Source organism: Macrosteles quadrilineatus, unplaced genomic scaffold, assembly GCF_028750875.1.
Source record: "Macrosteles quadrilineatus isolate MER2022 unplaced genomic scaffold, UCM_ALF_1.0 Scaffold_1__1_contigs__length_201487025, whole genome shotgun sequence".
Classification (NCBI taxonomy): Eukaryota; Metazoa; Arthropoda; class Insecta; order Hemiptera; family Cicadellidae; genus Macrosteles; species Macrosteles quadrilineatus.
In genome coordinates this window covers 127,036,775-127,057,314 of record NW_026542594.1, presented here as the reverse complement: position 1 = coordinate 127,057,314, position 20,540 = coordinate 127,036,775, and the positions used below count along the sequence as shown (strand labels likewise).

The window sequence follows — 20,540 nt, the reverse complement described above, 5'->3', positions numbered from 1 at the left end:
CAGTCCTAAATTGTGTTAGTTCTTCGTATGTCATCATACTATCTTAATAATATTTTATAAGAATATAATAAAATTCATTAACTTAACCTATTCATTTTATTTGTGAAGAGACAATAATAAGAAATGTATATCTAATTAATGGTCTACGTGCTATGTTATTTTGGATAGTGAAGTAATTATGTAACATAATACTATAAACAATTCCCTTGTAATATGATTTAATGGTGATTTTTGGCCAAACAAACTAACACCGGTATCATGAAGATATTTATGAGTAAAATCAAGTTACTCATGTAATTAGGATTAATTTTAGATTAGACTGGAACTTAATTGAAGTAATTGAATCCTATGTACCTATATTGAGAATATATACATACCCGATAAATCGTAATTGGTATAGTTTTACATCATTACAATCCAATAAATTCTGATTGGTATAGAGTTACAGAGTGTTACATTACTACAAATAACGACGTATAATTCAGGTGATTACTTCCATTTTAACATTTATATTTATAAAATATTCAGACAAATTATCATTTTTATCTTTTTTGTATTCGTTATCTTACTAGAAACATAAATACAGGGGAAGGTTCGGAACAGATACATTACACTGAAGGCCAAATACCGGGTTCCGGCATGTTAAAAGCTGTATTGTGGCAACGGGGAGCTTTGGAGCTTTGCTGTGATATCCATAATTAATCACATTTCACCACAAAAGCATTGTTGAAGCAGTAATTATTAAGGCAATAAACGATCATTTCGTTGTTCACATTATTTCTTGCATGGTTTAGGCGTAGCTGTTCCTTCTTTGTATACTGCAAATAATGAAAAATCGTACGTTCCTAATTTCGTTTAAGGATGCCACAGTATGAATATAACTTTGCATTCTCGATCAACTATTATCCGAATTAGCAGACCGCAACTAGTTGAGGTAGATTGTGGTTTGTCAGGCTACTTAAATTATAAATCCATTCGAATTATGCATTTGATTTAAAATTTATGTACTTTTAAAACAGTTTGAATACAGTTTAAAAACAAGATAGTCAATAAGTTTAATTCATAATATTTTAATCATCCACGCGTTGTTCTATTTTTATTTTGTGTCTTTTTACGCCTGTGGCATTTTTACGTTTTCTAAAGGAAATGGTCCAAACCCTGGTTTTGTTACTACATAACGTCGACCTTTTTGTTAGATAGCATCATTAATTCATGGCCCAATGACAAATGGCCTCTGGGTCTCGAAACGATCTCACATGGATTCGAACCAGCGACCTTCAGATTAGAAGGCAATCACTTGGCTATCCAGACGATAAATAAATAAATTAATTAAATTTGGTTAATTATCCTAAAATAATTGGCGAGGCTGGAAATTTCACAAAGCATATGTCCAATAGGGGTTTATCAATGTCATTACTTCTTTGTTTGATTTATTTAAGACATTTACGTATACATAAAATTTGGTTAGTCAAAATCATCGAATCTCTCATTTCATTAATGGAACAGATTTTAACAAAAACTTTAATACACTTCTACCCGAAGGAATCATTATTTAAAGGAACATGTGAATGAATTATTCAGCAACAAGTATCAACATATGAACAACAACATATCAATTATTCTGCATATATCTATTCTTGGTTTCATGTTATACATAACATTATTCATTCTAATCCAACAACAATTTTATATGAAAACCTTATAATATGTATTATTAGTAAGTTTTTAGAGGTCATGAGTTTAACTTTTAAGGTTCATACTATCCTAAATATGGTTTATTTTTATTTAAGTTCTTTTCTTGTTTCTTGTTTTGTTTAGATGGGTTTTAAAGTAGGGCATTGGTTGGAATTAGCATGCATACAGTGTTATTACACTATGAATAGCTTGTTCTTATCTTTTATTCATGATTTAAGTTTTTATCTTTCGATTGCAATTTTTTTTTAGTTTCAACCAACTCGATTATTTTTAAACATAGCTACTGTTAATCTCCTTTGCCGGTGACAATGTACAATAACTGACAACAAGGATTCCTCCATCCACATGGGTAAAATACTAGGTTTATGCTGATCATTGATGGAAATGCTGTTCCAGATGTACCGTCATTCTACAGACATCTCTGTATTCTGAACAAAGTTGGGGAAACTTTATTAAAAGTAGATCTGCTCCCGGCTGACGTATGCCATGGAAGCTGTCGGACCTGTTTTCCCGTCAGTATGTCTTTAGAAAAAGGCAATACTTCAACAACAAACGTCACGACATGCGTAGTTCAAAGAGTAGTCAACTCTGTTGCTAGCCACAACCAGCTCTCTTGCCGGTTCGTGCTAGTTGTAAAGAATGCCTTTAACTCCGCAAAATAGGTCGATATGTTGAACTCGTTGAGGAAAAGCTTCCCTGTTCAACCATATATGTCTCATTGGGGACAATATTCTCTGCAGAACTATTGTGTACGAAACAAAAAATCAACCGCGAACAACAGATATTACTTCTAGTGCCACACGTAGTTCGATTCTCGACTCGGGCTTGTGGCTCAACTTCTGAAATCCTAAATACCAGAAGAGACCGTTTCAGTTGAAAACGCCGATGATATCGCAGCTCATTTCGCTGAAACGTGGAGCTGGGCTAGCTAAAACTGAACTAGGTTTACGAATCATAAATTCCTGGATAGCTGATCATGGTCATTGAGGTGCATGGCTTGGGCAAGAGAGAAAACGTTATCATTACGAAGAAACAGATTGACAGCATCGTTCCACTAAACCACGCGAACTGCTTACTTCGCTTTTTCTTATGGACAACAAGTTGAGCTTGACAATATCTTCCATGCAGCGGATAAGGCTGCTAGGTATAGAGCTACTTTTATTAAGTTATTGGCCAATGTAGAGGGTCCTCGATCTAGAAGGAAGACTCTTGATGGCTGCAATACGTTCTGTGCTCCCTTACAGCTATTATTTGTGGGCAGATGTGCTCAACAAAGAAGTATCTCTTCTATATTTATACAGCCGCATGTTGGTAACGCTTACAAATGTTTGGGCACTTCTAGATGAGCTAGAGACGTGAAATTTTCGGTGTTTTGTAGGTCTAGTGCCCAAACCCCCGGAAAAAATCCAAAAAGTGGCATTTTCCCCTTTCAACCCCCCCTAAATTAACAATTTCCCCCCCATGTTATTCTTATGGGAAATATCGTTGAAAAACACCAAATTTGGTAAGCTCATCTGAACCGTTTAGAAACGTGCTAGAGACTTGGAATTTGCGTATTATTGTACTATGGGATCTTACATTACTGGTGAAATTCGTAAAAACCCCATTTTCAAAATTCTACCTCCCCAAAATAATTCCATAAAAATTTCGGTTTTTGGAAAAACATGTTTTTTTAAAACGGCTGTAGCTCGAAAACCGTAAGAGCTAGAATCGATTTGAAGGAAAATCGTAGGTTCGCAATTAAATTTTCTACAAGACAGTTTTGTTTAAGAAGGCATTATATCGAAATTCGCACTCCTTCACCTTCAAAAAACGCTTTAATTCCAAAAATTGTGAAAATCCCCGATTTTTTTACGTGTTTTTAATTTTTAAGACGATTTTTCGTATATATATTTCCACTTTTTATGCTCCCAACATTGAGAGGACAGTCCCCAAAGTGACCTTCTATAATTTTAACCTACGGGAAAAAATTAAAAATGGTGGATTTTCAATCAAAAAGATAATTTTTAACGCATTTTCTTATGGAGAATTAGCATGTTTCGACAGGCATATAATTGGGCACTTCTAGACGTTCCAGGGAGTTGAAATTTGGCACGCATATGGGTCTTGGGCCCGAACGCCCGTGAAAATTCCGAAAAGTCGCCTTTTTCCTTTTCAACCCCCCTTAAATTAACAATTCAAGGATCATATCTTCCTTCCTTGATTGATATTTCAGTATTTTTAATTTAGTAATTAATATCTCATTAAGGTAAATAGGGAGGAATAAGACTGTTCGTAGTTGTAGTTTACTTTCTATACACTACGCATCTGGTGTTTCTTTTATTATTTTTAAGATTGCAACTGTTTTTAGTTTAAATATTCTCCTTAATTATCCTCTTCCCAAATGCATTATATGGTAATATATTCTGCAGGAGATTGGTTAACACATTCAGGACCATGTAACACAATAATCCTCATAAACGAAGGCAAGGTATTATGATCACTGCTATTGAGCCACAACTAAATCTTTCTACACCATGTCTTTTTTTAATTCTTTAAACTATAACATTATGTCTAAATAAACAACTATTAGAAGCATAGAGGATAATAATTTATTCGATAGGACATGACAGGAAGGAAATTAGACAAAATATAATTATTATGACGCTTGAGGCTCTGGAGGATTGTTGGGAGACTCCCCAGCTTAAGCTTGAGGAGCAGATAATTCTTCGTGTTTGCGACCTCGACGTCTGCGCGTGCTTCTACGAGACCTGAGTCTTCGACGAGCCATGGTGAGATCATCTAGGTCATCTCTCCTCCTAGCGTGTCTTGTAGATCTATTACGGCGACGACGAGCCATAGTGTGATCGTCGGAGTCATCTCGCCTCCTAGCGTGTCTTGTAGATCTATTACGGCGACGACGAGCCATAGTGTGATCGTCGGAGTCAACAATGCGACGTCTTATAGACCTACGTCTTCTTCGAGCCCGGATAATAACTTCCAGGCTGATAACTTCGAGTGCTGGGTAGAAGCGGTTTTGTCTGACAGTCAAGAATCCCTTTTCTACTGCTAGTTTCAAAGACTTCTTATAGTCCGGGAGAGTTTCGAGGCCGTAGTTGTGACGTAGAAAGTCAGCGACATCTGAGACGCTAACTCCTTTCTTCTTATCGAGGTACATCACCGCTGTCACGACAGGACCTACATTTTGATTACACCTACACGCTCTCAACATCTTGTCAAAATTTGAAATTTCTCGCAGCTAATTTTGATACTGCTTTTCTATGAAGATTAATTTAAAAGTGAACTGTTGCTACGCAACATATTTTTATTACAATATAAGTGGTTTAAGTATTTTATGCAATCCAAATGGTTAGTTTTGGTTTAACACCGGAACCGTCATCAGGCTTCACAAGAAAATTGTTGCTTCTTGAGAAGATCGTCACAGTTCACACAAAAAATTACAAAACATCGAAACATTAAAAACACGACACGCATATCTATATTTATCTCTTCTAGATGAGCTAGAGACGTGAAATTTTCGGTGTTTTGTAGGTCTAGTGCCCAAACCCCCGGAAAAAATCCAAAAAGTGGCATTTTCCCCTTTCAACCCCTCCTAAATTAACAATTTCCCCCCCCCATGTTATTCTTTTGGGAAATATCGTTGAAAAAACACCAAATTTGGTAAGCTCATCTGAACCGTTTAGAAACCTGCTAGAGACTTGGAATTTGCGTATTATTGTACTATGGGATCTTACATTTCTGGTGAAATTCGTAAAAACCCCATTTTCAAAATTCTACCTCCCCAAAAAAATTCCATAAAAATTTCGGTTTTTGGAAAAACATGTTTTTTTAAAACGGCTGTAGCTCGAAAACCGTAAGAGCTAGAATCGATTTGAAGGAAAATCGTAGGTTCGCAATTAAATTTTCTACAAGACAGTTTTGTCAAAGAAGGCGTTATATCGAAATTCGCACTCCTTCACCTTCAAAAAACGCTTTAATTCCAAAAATTGTGAAAATCCCCGATTTGTTTACGTGTTTTTAATTTTTAAGACGATTTTTCGTATATATATTTCCACTTTTTATGCTCCCAACATTGAGAGGACAGTCCCCAAAGTGACCTTCTATAATTTTAACCTACGGGAAAAAATTAAAAATGGTGGATTTTCAATCAAAAAGATAATTTTTAACGCATTTTCTTATGGAGAATTAGCATGTTTCGACAGGCATATAATTGGGCACTTCTAGACGTTCCAGGGAGTTGAAATTTGGCACGCATATGGGTCTTGGGTCCGAATGCCCGGGAAAATTCCGAAAAGTCTCCTTTTTCCCTTTCAATCTCCCTTATATTAACAATTTCCCCCCCCATGTTATTCTTATGGGAAATTAAATTGAAAAATACAGACATTCGTACGCTCATGTGAACCGTTTAGAAACGTGCTAGAGACTTAAAATTTTGTAGTTTTGTAGTACGGGATCTTACATTACCGGAAAATTTCGTAAAAACCCCATTTTCAAAATTAACCACACCAAAAATTTCTATTAAAAAACCCATTTTTTTTTTTAAATACGCTTATTTTAAACAGCTGTTGCTCGAAAACCGTAGAGCTAGAATCGATTTGAGGAAAAAAAACGTAGGTTCGGAATTAATTTTCCTACAAGACAGTTTCGCCCGAGAAGGCGTTACATTGAAATTCGCACTTCTTCACCTTAAAAAAACGCTCTACTTCCAAAAATTGTAAAAATCCTCGATTTTTTACGTGTTTTTAATTTTTAAAACAACTTTTCGTACATATATTTCTACTTTTTATGCCCCCAACGTTGAAAGGAAAGTCCCTAAAGTGACCTTCTATAGTTTTAATTTACGAAAGAAAAATTTAAATGGTGGATTTTCATAAAAAAAAAAATTTAACACATTTTATCATGGAGAATTAGCATGCTTTGACAGGCGAAATATTCGTAAACGTCAGTAGGTGAATTATGGGCGTTTGGCAACCAAAAACGCATTTTTGTCACTTCTAGGATAGCTAGAGATCTCAAATTTTTTGTGAAGATTCGTCTGGATACGAAACCACCCAGAAAGTCCCAAAATTTAGTTTTTCCGACTGCAACCCACCAAAAAATTCCCTTAAATCCCCATTTTTTTGGCGGAGACACGTTTTTTTTAATTTCTGTAGCTCGAAAACGGTAAGAGCTAGAAAGGATTTGACGGAAAATCGTGAACCTGGAATTAAATTTTCTACAAGGCACTATCATGATTTTTTCAGAAATTGCACATTTTCACCTTCAAAAAACGGCCGACTTTAAAAGATTGTAAAAATTCTATATTTATTACGTGTTTTTAAATTTTTTTTACTACCTTTCGTAAATAATTGGTACTTTTTATGCTCCCAACGTAGAAAGAAAGGTGCCTAAGGTGACCTATTACATTTTTTAACCTACTCAAAAAATAAAAGTGCCGGTTTTTCAGTAAAAAGGGTAGTTTTTAACGCTCTTAACACATTTGTAATGTAGAATTAGTATGCTTTGACACGCAAACTAGACTTAAAAGTAAGTAGGTAAATTATGGATGTTTAACAACAGAAAAAGCTAGATAGTGACGAATCCCATCTTAATCCCCACCTCAATCATCCCCCTTTATAAAATGTATGTTAAACTGTTAAAGAAATAGAAAATGATAAAGATTTTGCAGAAGCGAGGTCAGCCCCCGAAGTGTACAAATGGGGGCCCATTCTTATTACTGATGATTTTAACCCCACCCCCTACGGCCCCCGAAGGGGGCCTAAGACTTTCTATAAATATTGTTACCTCCTCAAACCCCTTAGATTGTAACGTTATTGCTATATTATTATCGCTAAATCTAGGTATACCGTAAATACCTTAGAAGGTTTTGGAGCACCAAACACACATCGAGACTCTAATATGTCAGGGCTTGTTTAATCATCTCCTAATCATATACCCTTTATGAATTACCTAGCAACCGCATAGTTATCATAATATTTAGACGCAGAAAACATTATCAGACAAAATCATGTCCCCCGAGGAACATTCCCACTACCCCCAACTAAAAAAGGGGACCTGGGGGTGGAGCCCCCAGCGAGCCAAATGCGAGTATCGGTATATGCTCGCACGAAGCAACGTCAGGCGGCACACCGGCTTATTTCTACATACCACGCAGTTTTTAATTTGGCTGTGGCAATTGCTGTAGTCATTAATTTCAAATAAAAAAATTAGACCAAGCTTATTCATATTTGCCTGTAAAAATATTGAATGTGGTTAGCAGACTTAATATTAACTCTGTATATTATAATTATAGGAAATTAAGAAGGCCAACAAAGTTAATACCCTTACACCGCTGTTTTAAACATAAAATACGATGAAACGATTTTATGGACTGTAAATCTTAATAAAATATTATAATTTATCATTCGTTTTCCTAACTAACAATTTATGTATGCAAATAACATAATATTTTGTTGGAACTGTAATTATACTCTATGGTACTTAACCAAATAAAATCCTTTACAAGGGAGCTCGTCCTAAATGAAAAGTATTTCAAACATCCTACTCCAAAGTCTCAACCAACTACTAACTTGTATTAGGCCCTTTCAGACCTGCATAGTTTATGAAACCCTTCACTGAAAGGCTTTTGCAGATCTAAAGTCAAATAGTATTATGTTTACTAATACAAATTTTACCCATTCTTCAGTCATTTTTACAATAAAGGGTTGAAAAAATTTTTATCACTGAGTTTGTGAATTCGTTTTATTACCAATACAAAATATTCATATCAGATTATTTACTGAGTTGTCAATGTTGGAAAGTATAAATAGTATAAATATTAAAATAAAATAAAACTAGTAAAAAAACTAAAAAAAAATCAATTGCACTCTATTACAACCTGTAGTATAGGTAAACATTGTTACAATGGTATAAAAAATGAGTACTTTTATATTTTTGGATCATCTTTGCATTAGTTGCCTTACATTGGATGCTTTCCTAAATTAAAAACTTTAATTATTATTATTTTAAAATATTTTAAATGTTACATAGGCTTCAATATAAAAGGTTTTGACTTTGAACTCTTCAGAACTTTATTAATGATACGTTAATTAATCTGTCATGATAGACAGATTACGTGGAACCCTGTTTGAGTTTTTCATGGACTTGTTTGACAATTTCACCTATAGTTTTAAATATTACTAAATCTTTATATTCATAAGAAAAGAGATTAAATAATGATGAGAAACCTAACTAATCGTGTTTGGCCTAGAGTACGTGAAATATCATCTCCTTCTTGTAAGTCTTTTGTTTAAACATTATATTTACATTATGATAAATAACAACCTAGCGTTTCAAAGAATACTTTTAAATTTTAATATAATTATATATGTAAAGGATAGCAAATTATATATTCGTTAAAGTCAGAAGACCTACAGGAATATATTTAATCTATCCTTTGTAATTTTTTATGTAAATTCACTTTTAATGGAAAAATTTTCTTGAATTATTTACTTGTGACAAATCCTAATCACCTGTACTATTTCACCAAACATTAATATAAGCTATGTACACGGTGGTGTTATGGTGCCATATTTGTCTTAAAATTGAGATTTCTAAGTCATAAAATAAACACGTTATTTTTTAAGTTTAATCTATACCCTGTATAAAAACTAAGGCTTTGGAGAGTTTATTCTTCTGGGGATAAGAGAATGTTAGAGTTTATAGGATGTAAAATAAATTGGATAGGAAAATAGCAACCTAAAATACTCGTTTGCTAAGAACGGGGAATAAACATTTAACATACACAATCACAGCAAGTACGGATCAGTTGGTTCTAAATGTTTGTATTGCAGTCCTTTGCAGGTTAGTACAATATTATAGTTTTGAGTTATATTTTTATTTTCAGAAGTTATTTTACAAGAAACTTAAAATACTTATCATTAGGAATTAAAGGCTTATAGTTTAGGGTTGGATATCAGAATGCCACTAATATATTTCAAGAATGCATATAAAATATATATACATATCTAATTTTTAGTTTTTTGAGTGGTTATACAGGGTGGCTGAAAAGTAACTTGCACCCCCACTTAACTTTTCAACCATTTGAGATATTTGAAATCTGTTTGCGGCAACCTTCTTAGATATGAGGGGGTACAACAATTATGGTCAATTTTGAAAATTTTGCCCTTAGGGGTAGCGGGGGTAGGGGGTAGCTCAAAATTTTCAAATGACAAGTATAGTCGAGTTTGGTATTATTTTACAGGTCTTGACGTAACATGAACATTGACATAAAGAAATCAAAAATCGGCTCACTAATAACAAAATGGCGCCCTAAAACGTTTCAAATCCAAATAACCATGAGGGAGAAAAAAAAATAACTTGAACCCTCTTTAACTTTTTAACTATTTGAGATAATTGAAATAGGTTTGCGGCAACTTCTTTGGAAATGAAGATGTAGTAACACTTCGGCCCAGTAGGGAATGAAGGGCTACAATAATTATGGTCAGTTTTGAAAATTTTGCCCTTAGGTGTAGCGGGGGTAGGGGGTAGCTCAAAATTTTCAAACAGCAACTATAGTCGAGTTTACTATCATTTTGTAGGTCTTGACTAAACATAACAATTAACATAAATAAAATAGAAATCGGACCATTAATAACAAAATGGTAGCTAAAAATGATTGAGACAGTGGTTATTTAAAGTAATTATTATGAGTTGTCATTTTGTTGTTAATGGTCCGATTTCTATTTTATTTATGTTAATTGTTATGTTTCGTCAAGACCTACAAAATGATACCAAATTCGACAATACTTGCTATTTGAAAATTTTGAGCTACCCCCTACCCCCGCTACCCCTAAGGGCAAATTTTTCAAAACTGACCATAGTTATTGTAACCCTTTATTTACAAACAAGTTGCCGCAAACCAATTTCAAATATCTCAAATAGTTAAAAAGTTAAAGAGGGTGCAAGTTAATTTTTTTGCCACCCTCATGGTTATTTGGATTTGAAACGTTTTAGGGCGCCATTTTGTTATTATTGAGCCGATTTTGGGTTTCTTTATGTCAATGTTCATGTTACGTCAAGACCTGTAAAATAATACCAAACTCGACCATACTTGTCATTTGAAAATTTTGAGCTACCCACTACCCCCACTACCCCTAAGAGCAAAATTTTCAAAATTGACAATAATTATTGTAGCCCTTTATATCTAAGAAGGTTGCCGCAAACCGATTTCAAATATCGCAAATGGTTAAAAAGTTAAGTGGGGGTGCAATTTACTTTTCAGCCACCCAGTGAACTCTGTTTACAAATATTTTTGAAGTATAAGAACAAATTATTAAACCTTTACCTGATAATATGCGACTCTGTTTATTGTGTAAAATATTATTTGACAGTTTATGAATAATTTTGAATAAGAACTTTCAGTCGAACCTTTCAGGATCCACTAATAACGTAGTATTCTAACTTTTAGTTAAAATAAACCTAAATAAAATAGTTATATTGCTGGCAATAAGGGCACACAATAACTCGTTATATAACGTTACAAATAAATTTGTTTTAATCGTGAATTATTAGTTAACAGGTTACTTATTATTAATTTAAAACATGGTTGAAGCAACCCTTGTGTATCGAAACAGTTCTTGAGTAAATTGCAACTACCATATAGACCAATCTGTAATATGGATTTTCCTCCTTTAAGTGTGGAATTGTTCTGATTCTCTAAATATATTATAGAGTCCACAAGTTTTATTCAATAGACCTATTTTCGCTTTTCCAAAATTTATAGAATAGTTAACAGTGAACCCAAAATTCACAATATTCTAGTTAAATTACTTAAACTTAATTGGCTTAAATGTCTTATTTATACAATTTTTACCGATGGAATTCTATGAATTCAATCACTTAATGGATCTGCCAATAAAAGTGACAAGTTCAAAAAGTCTCCTTTAGGATGTCAGAACTTAAAAATCCTTTGGGTCAGAAGCTATTTTATAATTCACCCAATACTGCATCATGCAGTAAAGTTCCAAATATAAATCCTAAGCCATATTATAAAATTGCTGAGGCTTTTTCTCTAGGTTTATATTGTTTGTATACTTTGAACAAGTTTTCGAATAATTATTTTAAATGTTTAATCATCTTCTACCCTACTTTAGTCTTAAATAAATATCAAAAACTTTTAATCATATTGCCATAATTATTTCACGTTCGATTAAACTCACGGTGGGGTTTTGAGGTTGTTCGATTTTTACAGTTGAGTACTATGAGAAAAATCCAGGAAAGATTTTTGAGGCTGGTGGGAGTGCGTCAGGGATACCCCTATCGGGAGGTGCCAACGGATGTTCTGGCTGAGGAGCTGAAAATCCGGCCATTACACATGAGGTGCAGCGTTGCTGATGTTGGTCTCTTGTACAAGCTGCTAAGGGGCCATATATGCTGTCCAGAGCTGCTTTTAGAAATAGACATCAGAATCCCTACCATAACAAGATCCAGAGACCTATTCGACCGTCGCTTCAGAGGCACCACTTATGATTTCCACAGTCCTCTGGCAAGAATCCTCAGGCTGGGCAACAGAGTTGCTCGTGATGTCGACTTCTTCGCTGACAGCTACACCTCCATAAGGAGAACAACCGAAGCAACCCTGGTGGAGATGTTGGACTAGCCTCAACGCCTCTATTGTTATATATATTCTTGTTAAAAAATTATATTGTTGTATTTGCTCTTTGTTATATTTATTATTGTTATATCTTTAGTCTTTGTTAACTTATTCATTGACATTGTCAGATAATTTATTATTGTATTCTATTGAGTATTGTATTGTTCAGCTTGTTTTGTTTTTTTTCATCTATGTATTTAGTATCCTATTGAGTATTGAATATTGTTCAGTTTTTGTTTACATCTATGTATTGGCTTAGCCGTTGGCATGTATAAATAAATAAATAAATAAATAAATAAATATGAGTTTACATGATCATTGAAATAATACCTCATCCTTGTCTAGGTATTGGTATCGTGTACAATCGTCAGCTCTGACAGCTGATTGATAGGTTGTTCGGTTAGTCTAGTGAACTACAATCGTAACTACTACTGGCACATCATCCGTTTGAACCCTCAAACATTAGCCCAGGCTAAATGTTGCTGCAGTAATTTAATCGGCTCATGATCCATTAGGCCAGTAAAATTAGATAAAAATAATACATTTTGAGGAATTAATTCACAGCAAGCTGGAAATCAGTTTAATACCTTCATTTTGTCCCAAATAGGTGTAATATGAGTTTGCATTGTCCTATGACGTGAGCTTACATTATGGCAGCCTAAAATAAATAAAATTTTAGCACTTTTTCTGTTTTTTCCGAGTAGCTCAAAAACAGTGTGTCGGACGCAAACACCGTCCTTTTAAAATCAAAGAAGATTACGATCTGCATAAAATGAGTATATAAATATCCAAATTCTGTTTAGTAGTATGCCGAAATCTTAAGTTTTAAATATATAAATTTTCGTTTCATTGCAGTTTACATTTTGCGACTTTCCAGAACCCGATACCATCTTTTAAAGAAACACACCCCTGACTATTTCCTTTTTCATACAAAGTAAGAGTGGGGAAAACAGCTGATCAAGTATTCCCAGCTGTTTGCAGTTGTATATTCCAACAATATCATTGCTAAGTGGCTGACATCAGTTACTTTGGAAGTGATGCTGTGTATACGATGTAATCAATATTGTATTCGTTCAAGAAAGTGTTATGACATAGTGATTTGTTATCTTTATGATATTAAGTGGTATGTTTAACATGTTTAGACATGAACGATCCTGAGTATTTAATCTTTTTAATTCTAACCATCCTAGGAGTTGAGCTCATACTATAGCAGCCTAAAATAAATTAAATGTCTCAAAATGTAACAGTCTATCACAGATTAAATACTCAGGATCGTTCATGCCTGAATATGTCAAACACACCACCTAATATCATAAAGATAACAGATCGCTACGTTATAACACTTTTTGAATGAATAATTGATAAACGCCCTCAATTATTTTTAAACAACGTCGTATACACAAACATATCACTTCCAAAGTAACTGATGTCAGCCACTCTTTGATATTAAAAGGACGTTGTTTGCGTCCGACACACAGTTTTTGCGCTAATCAGAAAAAAACTGAAAAAAGTGCTAAAATTTAATTTATTTTAGGCTGCCATAATGTAAGCTCATCTCATAAGACGGTGCAAACTCGGATTACAATTATCTGGGACCAAATGAAGGTATTAAAATGATTTCCAGCATGCTGGGAAATAATTCCTTGAAAAATTCTTATTTGTCTGGCCTACATGCTTGACTTAAAGTTTTAATTTAACGATTCATGTTGTCTCTTGTCATTAAATCGTTCATAACTTTGTTTATTTTCTACTATATTGGATTATATCCATGCATACTTTGTAGCACAAATATCACTTTAAATTTATATATTCAATTAACTTTAAACCATCTTGCCTAGTAGAGAAATAGATACATAGCTTGTCAAAACTAACCCCCTAACACATTACTTAGTAGCATCTCGAAGAAGCAATAAACGAGGTCGGAAAAGGAGCGAAACCCTTTTGGGCCAGCGAACAACCTAAAGACAACTCCACAACTTGCAACAGCCAAGTGCTCAAAGGGGTTTCCCCTACCAGGATCTCCTTTGACAAGTTGTGAAGGAATTGGAGGAATTTGACGTTGAACCGGCGTTGCCGGTAACTCTCCTGACGATCATGGAAAGCGCCGCACCGAAAAACAGACCCTTAAGGACAAATCCTGAACTTTAAAGTTTGCGTGAACAATACGACGATGCTGATGAGGAGGAGTATAATTTTATGGTAGAGATAATAAGCCTCGTCAAAAACATGGAGGGGACCTTGAGGGACCAGATCAACGTAAACCAGTGTATCAAGGATGAACTCCCGAAGGCGAAGGACCGTGTTGCCCAAGTTCTTGAAATGAAAGGTTTGATGAGACAGGCTCTGGTTAATGAACGGTAGCTTGTGAACCAAGTGTCAGCCCCTAAACTAAGCGACAAGGGTGGGAATCGAAGGAAACGGACAAAGAGCTCACCAACAGATAGTCCCGATCTTCCTGAGTTGGCCAACCAGCCTCTGTCAGATACCGGGCAGAAGGTTGAGGACAGGGCCACCCAGATGACACCCCACACTGGGCACAATCCAGCTCCAAAGAAACGCCCTCAGCAAACCAGGGAGCGTTTCTCTCTCCCAACGGTTGATGCAAGGAGCACTAAAGCCGGGTTTACACGATGCCAGTTGGCGAGACAATTGCCAGGAGACAACTGACTGGCTTGAAATTACTGGCTTCGTGTAAACACTTCAGGCCAATTGGCAAGCCAATTGTCCCACCAACTGTCCCGAAATTCAGTTGTCTCCGGGAGTAGACTGAGGACAATGAGCTGGGCCCAGTGAGGCCCCCACCCCTCGAAAACCCAGTTGTCGTGACAATTGGCACCGTGTAAACGGTGTAGAGGCCAATAGCACTGTCTTGTCTTTTAGCAGTAGTACCCTGGTTCACTGTAAAATGCGTGGGCAAGTGTTGGCCACGTGTGAACAGGTTATCGTTCAACTTGCCTGGCCTACGACAATTCCAAAACCACGTGATGCCAATTGGCAAAGACAATTGTCTTGCCAACTGGCATCGTGTAAACCCCGCTTAAGAACTCCGCTGCGGCATCATCAAATGCGGGTAACTGGGAGAAGAGGCCTTAAAATAAAATAAAAAACCTTTCCCTTCCCCATAGCAGCAGGCCTTAGTACACGAAACATAACGTTACTTCAATAGGAAAAAAATACTTGTATATGGAAATATTTCAGAAAAAATTCAATCACACTAATTGAAATTTGTATAGTCAAATGGTTTATGTTTTGGTTGCATTTTTCTTCGCGTTTAGCCATGTTCGAATTTTATAAAACGATTAACACAAAATTAAAGACAGTAAGGGCAATACTTTCTCTTATTGATGACTATACATAATAACAAAATTATATTTAAAAATACCATTCACAGCTATGAGTAAAAATACCGGGACTTATAATACTCGCAAATATTATAGGAGATTTTACTAGAGTAAAGTTATTTTTATGAAACATGATTATAAAGGATTGTAAATTTAAAATTAAAAGTCCTGTAATACAGGCACTTCAGTGATTGTACCCGCTTGGCCGGTAAACTATCTGACTTTTGAATTTCATGGGTAATAAATCTAATTGGGCTATGTTCTTGGTATATTTATTCTTTTACCTTGTTAAGTGGATGGTTTAATCTCTGGTTTAGGTGTTATTTATTATTGACCTTTTGCCAGATTATTCTATAAATAAATGTCCGAACACAAAATTATATGTGTGCAGAGTTAATCTCACTTGGAATATAACCAACCACCGATTTAGACTAAAGTTAGGCACCATAACCACTCGGCAGGCCAGGTCAGGCAAAGACAACGACCACACAGAGCAAAGCGAAATTTCAATATATTCCAGAATTATGTTATTTTACCAAATTACAATATGCTTTGGCTGTGATGATTTAAAAAAGGTTTTGTCTCTAAAAGTTTAACAGCAACAATAAATATGTTATCACTCTGTTTGAGGGACACTAATACATCATCGATGTCATTTCTGAAGTAACTCTCTTCGCCAATGTCCCTACTAGTCAATGATGAGAAGTTTGTCTCCTTCACTTCTTCCTATGAGTTAATTTTAGTATTTCCAAGTAAGACTTAACTGAGTCAATGAAATATTTGAGATTTTGCAACGGGCGCGAACAATAAAGTTACCCGCAAATTTTATGTATTCAAACACAGAATTACTGCCTATTTGGTTATTTCATATTAAAAACTGTTCAGGCATAGTATTTTACAATGGGTAAGTGAATACCGTATGGTAGGGAACTATGATATTATTAATTCACTAAAATGGTTGTGGTAGTTTGCATTAGCTCCAAATGGTGTTTCAAGGAACAGATTCTATTTATTAATAAAATTAAAATGTTTATATGATTAGTATTATTTATATGGTATTGGATTGACCAAAATTTGGGTAGTTTCACTTTAGTATAAACTCACCGCCCACTTATTACTATCCAACACTTTTTTTGTTTTTTTTTTTTTATTGCAAATCAAATCAAACCGTGTAAACTGTGCTTATGCAAAGAAGAAGGTAACGTTGAACATGCAATACAGATTTATGAAAAAAGACAAACATCTTGAAAAGAAAAACTTGTAATTTTTGACGTAAATAAACAAATTGTCGCGTTATAATATAGTAAAATTTGATAAACTGAGATGAATGTGAAACCGATTTGTTCTATCCCATAATTTGATTAATTATGGCAAATAAATAAGTTTTAATTAATAAACTTATTAAAATCTGCACCTTAATTTTAAAAAGGCCTTTATTTTGATTGGTGTTTCTTAGGTGACGAATACATTACACATTTGTTTCTCTTGAAACTAAGTCATACACACATTGTATTTTACATTTACCAAAGTCGAAATAATTTAAAACCACAATAACCTAACAATTCACATTGAACAGAGTAAAGTGTTGTCAGATTGTATAACTTTATAGCATTGGTTTGATATTTAATCGTCCATTCAATATATCAATGACTCAGTGAAAACAGAGTAGAATAATCATCCTTGATTACATTGTTAGTTCGGTAATGGCCAAATGATTTGCCTTAATTAGTATCAATCAATAGGAGCTGCCAAATCCAATATTATTACCCTCGCAACAGTTTAGAGCAATGCTTTATCCCTTGTTAAAAGACTTTGATCTAAAATTTTACATTGCATTGATAAAAAAATAAGTAGGATATGAGGGTGTGAACTCCTTATACAATTCCAGGAAAAATTCATTTTGTATAATCTGATTCGTTGACTAATGAATTAGACATTTTGTTTGGTTGTAAGCACCTACGTCGTTTTTCTCTAAAGCTTGTGTAACGCTGTATGTGAATATGAAGATGTCTATGGCGGTGACTGCCACAGTGACGACGCTTGTGTGGGGGGCTGTTGCATGTGACTATAGAGATGTCTGTGGTGTTGACAGTCACAGTGATGGTGCTCTTGACGGTGACGATGCTTGTGACGGTGATGTTTTCTGTAACAGTGACGATGCCTGAGAAGTTGACGTTGCCACTGACGGTGACGTTTCCTGTGACGCTGACGTTGCCTGTGACGGTGACAGTCACAGTGACGATGCTTGTGACGGTTGCCGTTGCATGTGACGGTACCGTTGTCTGTGAATATGAAGATGTCTGTTGTGGTGACAGTCACAGTGAAGATGTTTATGACGGTGGCCGTTACATGTGACGGTGGCCGTTACGATGCTTGTGACGGCGACGATGCTTATAGCGGTGACGTTGCCTGTGGCTATGAAGATGTCTGTGACGGTGACAATGCCTGTGATGGTGCTAGTCACAGTGACGGTGATTGTGACGGTGACGATGCTTGGGATTGTAACGATGCTTGCGATGGTAACGATGCACAGTGGCGGTGCTTGTGACGGCGATGATGCTTGTGACTTTGACGATGCTTGTGACTCTTGCTATGCTTGCAGTGAAGATGTTTGTGACGGTGGCCGTTGCATGTGATGGTGACGTTGTCTCTGATGGTGACTTTGCCTGTGATGCTGACGTTGTCTGTGACGGTGACGATGTATAAGACGTTGACAGTCACAGTGAAAATGCTTGTGACGGTTACGATGCTTAGGGACTGTGACGATACTTGTTACAGTGACGATGCTTGTGAGGGTGACTATGCTTGTGATGGTGACGATACCTGTGATGGTGACGTTGCCTGTAATGGTGACGTTGCATGTACCGGTGACGTCGCCTGTGACTATGAAGATGTCTGTGATTGTGACAGTTACAGTGATGTTGCTTGTGACGGTGACGATTCTTGTGACGGTGAGGATTCTTGTGGCTGTGACGATGCTTGCGACGGTGACGATACCTGTGATGGTGACGTTGCCTGTAATGGTGACGTTGCCTGTGATGGTGACAGTCACAGTAACGATTCTTGTGACGGTGGCCGTTGCATGTGACTATGACGTCGCCTGTGACTATGAAGATGTCTGTGATTGTGACCGTTACAGTGATGTTGCTTGTGACGGTGACGATGCTTGCGACGGTGACGATGCTTGCGACGGTGACGATGCTTGCGACGGTGACGATGCTTGCGACGGTGACGATGCTTGCGACGGTGACGATGCTTGCGACGGTGACGATGCTTATGACTATAAAGATGTCTGTGATTGTGACATTAACAGTTGATGGTGCTTGTGACGGTGACGTTTCCTGTGACAGTGACAATGCCTGTGGCGGTGACGGTCACGGTGACGGTGGTAGGGAGTGTTGGTGGAGGGAGGCGGTGGGTAAGTCAGTGGGTGGCGGTACTAGTGGCTGGTGGCAGGCGACACTCCCTTACCACCGATAAACAGTAACCTGCCAGCGCCGTTCATAGCGTGACGCCAACGCGCCGCTCTTCACGGGTATGTCGATGGGTCGCTCGAATGTTTAGTTCCCGTCAGTGTCCGGACCTAGGAGTCTTCAATACAGGCTGCCATATCTGCACGGACATGCTCTTCGCAACTGGACATTTTTTACCTATCTCGGACCGAGTTTAAGAGTTTTACTTTTTATACTGTTATCGTTAATGTATATAGCTAGTTATCCGGCTTAGTAAGAATTGTTGTAGTTAAAAACATTTTAGATAGTTTTCGAGTTGCTGTCGGACTGTCCATGTGAGTTCTGAAGACATTCGACTTATGGGTGAACAGTCGATATAAGTGTCATAGTAAACCGTGTCTTATAGTGGCTTAACCTCGAAGTGTAGTGGTAGATTTTGGCCTAAAATTACGATTTAGCCTTACGATATGAATGTGATACGTAGCTAGTAGGTCTACGTTGTTATCTGGCGTTGTAACGTATGTGTAGTGCCGACCATATCAATATCAGAACCGCGGCTAGTGTCTTGTCTCTTGTTGTAGTTCGTATCTTGTTACTATACTATTGTTATCAGGTGTGAGTTTTTCTTCCATGTTACATCGTAATGTTGTGTTTGTAGCATTGTTGTTCGTATTTTAAAGGCATTTTTCGTATTTTGATACGTGATTGAACGTATTGTTAACTTTATATCGACAATATACGATTTTTCATAAAGTTGACATTTTTGCGCTGTTTTGTAATGCTGTTTCGTAACGAAGCCTGTTAAAATTAGTGGTTCATAGAGGTTATAATTCCGCACAAACTGTTTTCTATAGGAGAGTTGTTTTGCGATCGAATTCTTAAATACTGGATATTTGAAAGAAACTCACCATGTTCGACGGACTCAAGAACAATCCAATTTCCCGTCTGGCACTTTCCAAGTTTCTTTCACAAAGCATGTGAGTATCAAAACAAACACATACCAAACGTAGTCATACTCCATTTCATAGATCAGATTCTAAGACTCTTTCCAAACTGTGTTTATTACAACGCCTATAATAAAGAAAATATAAAACATGCTGTAGTAATAATAGGTAACCAAATCGTCAAGTTGTGAATAGCATGCGTGTTGTTAACTATTTGGAATCACATTCTATGGTACGCGTTCAAAAATAAATTAAAATAATTAGGCAGATGAATGAAGATAAGGAATATCGCCTCACAGTAATAGAGAAAGTAATATTTTTAATAATATTTTATGTATTGAGTATATATAATATAACTTTCAATACAACTCGATGTTATTTACTACATACTATATATATAGGTTAAACAACGTTGGTGGAATACTATCCCCTACATCTGGAATTGGCTTTAAAATTAAACGTCAGTGAGAAGCAG

The 20,540-nt window shown here is 35.9% G+C and overlaps 1 protein-coding gene across 7 annotated transcripts in view; it reads left to right on the top strand.

Annotated features, from left to right (window-relative positions):
* Positions 1–20,540, top strand: part of LOC128984528 (synaptotagmin-7-like) — an 831,102-nt gene that overhangs the window by 481,226 nt on the left and 329,336 nt on the right. Inside the window, exons 1-2 of one of the 7 annotated variants that reach the window (XM_054403895.1) lie at positions 19,082–19,550; positions 19,802–20,098. The exons of 5 other annotated variants lie outside the window; for them this stretch is intronic. In XM_054403895.1, the coding sequence (XP_054259870.1) occupies positions 20,031–20,098 (68 nt within the window). In that variant the 5' untranslated portion in view covers positions 19,082–19,550; positions 19,802–20,030. Of the gene's footprint in view, positions 1–19,081; positions 19,735–19,801; positions 20,099–20,540 lie in introns of those variants that run through there. One more of the 7 variants, XM_054403902.1, reaches the window with a different exon arrangement.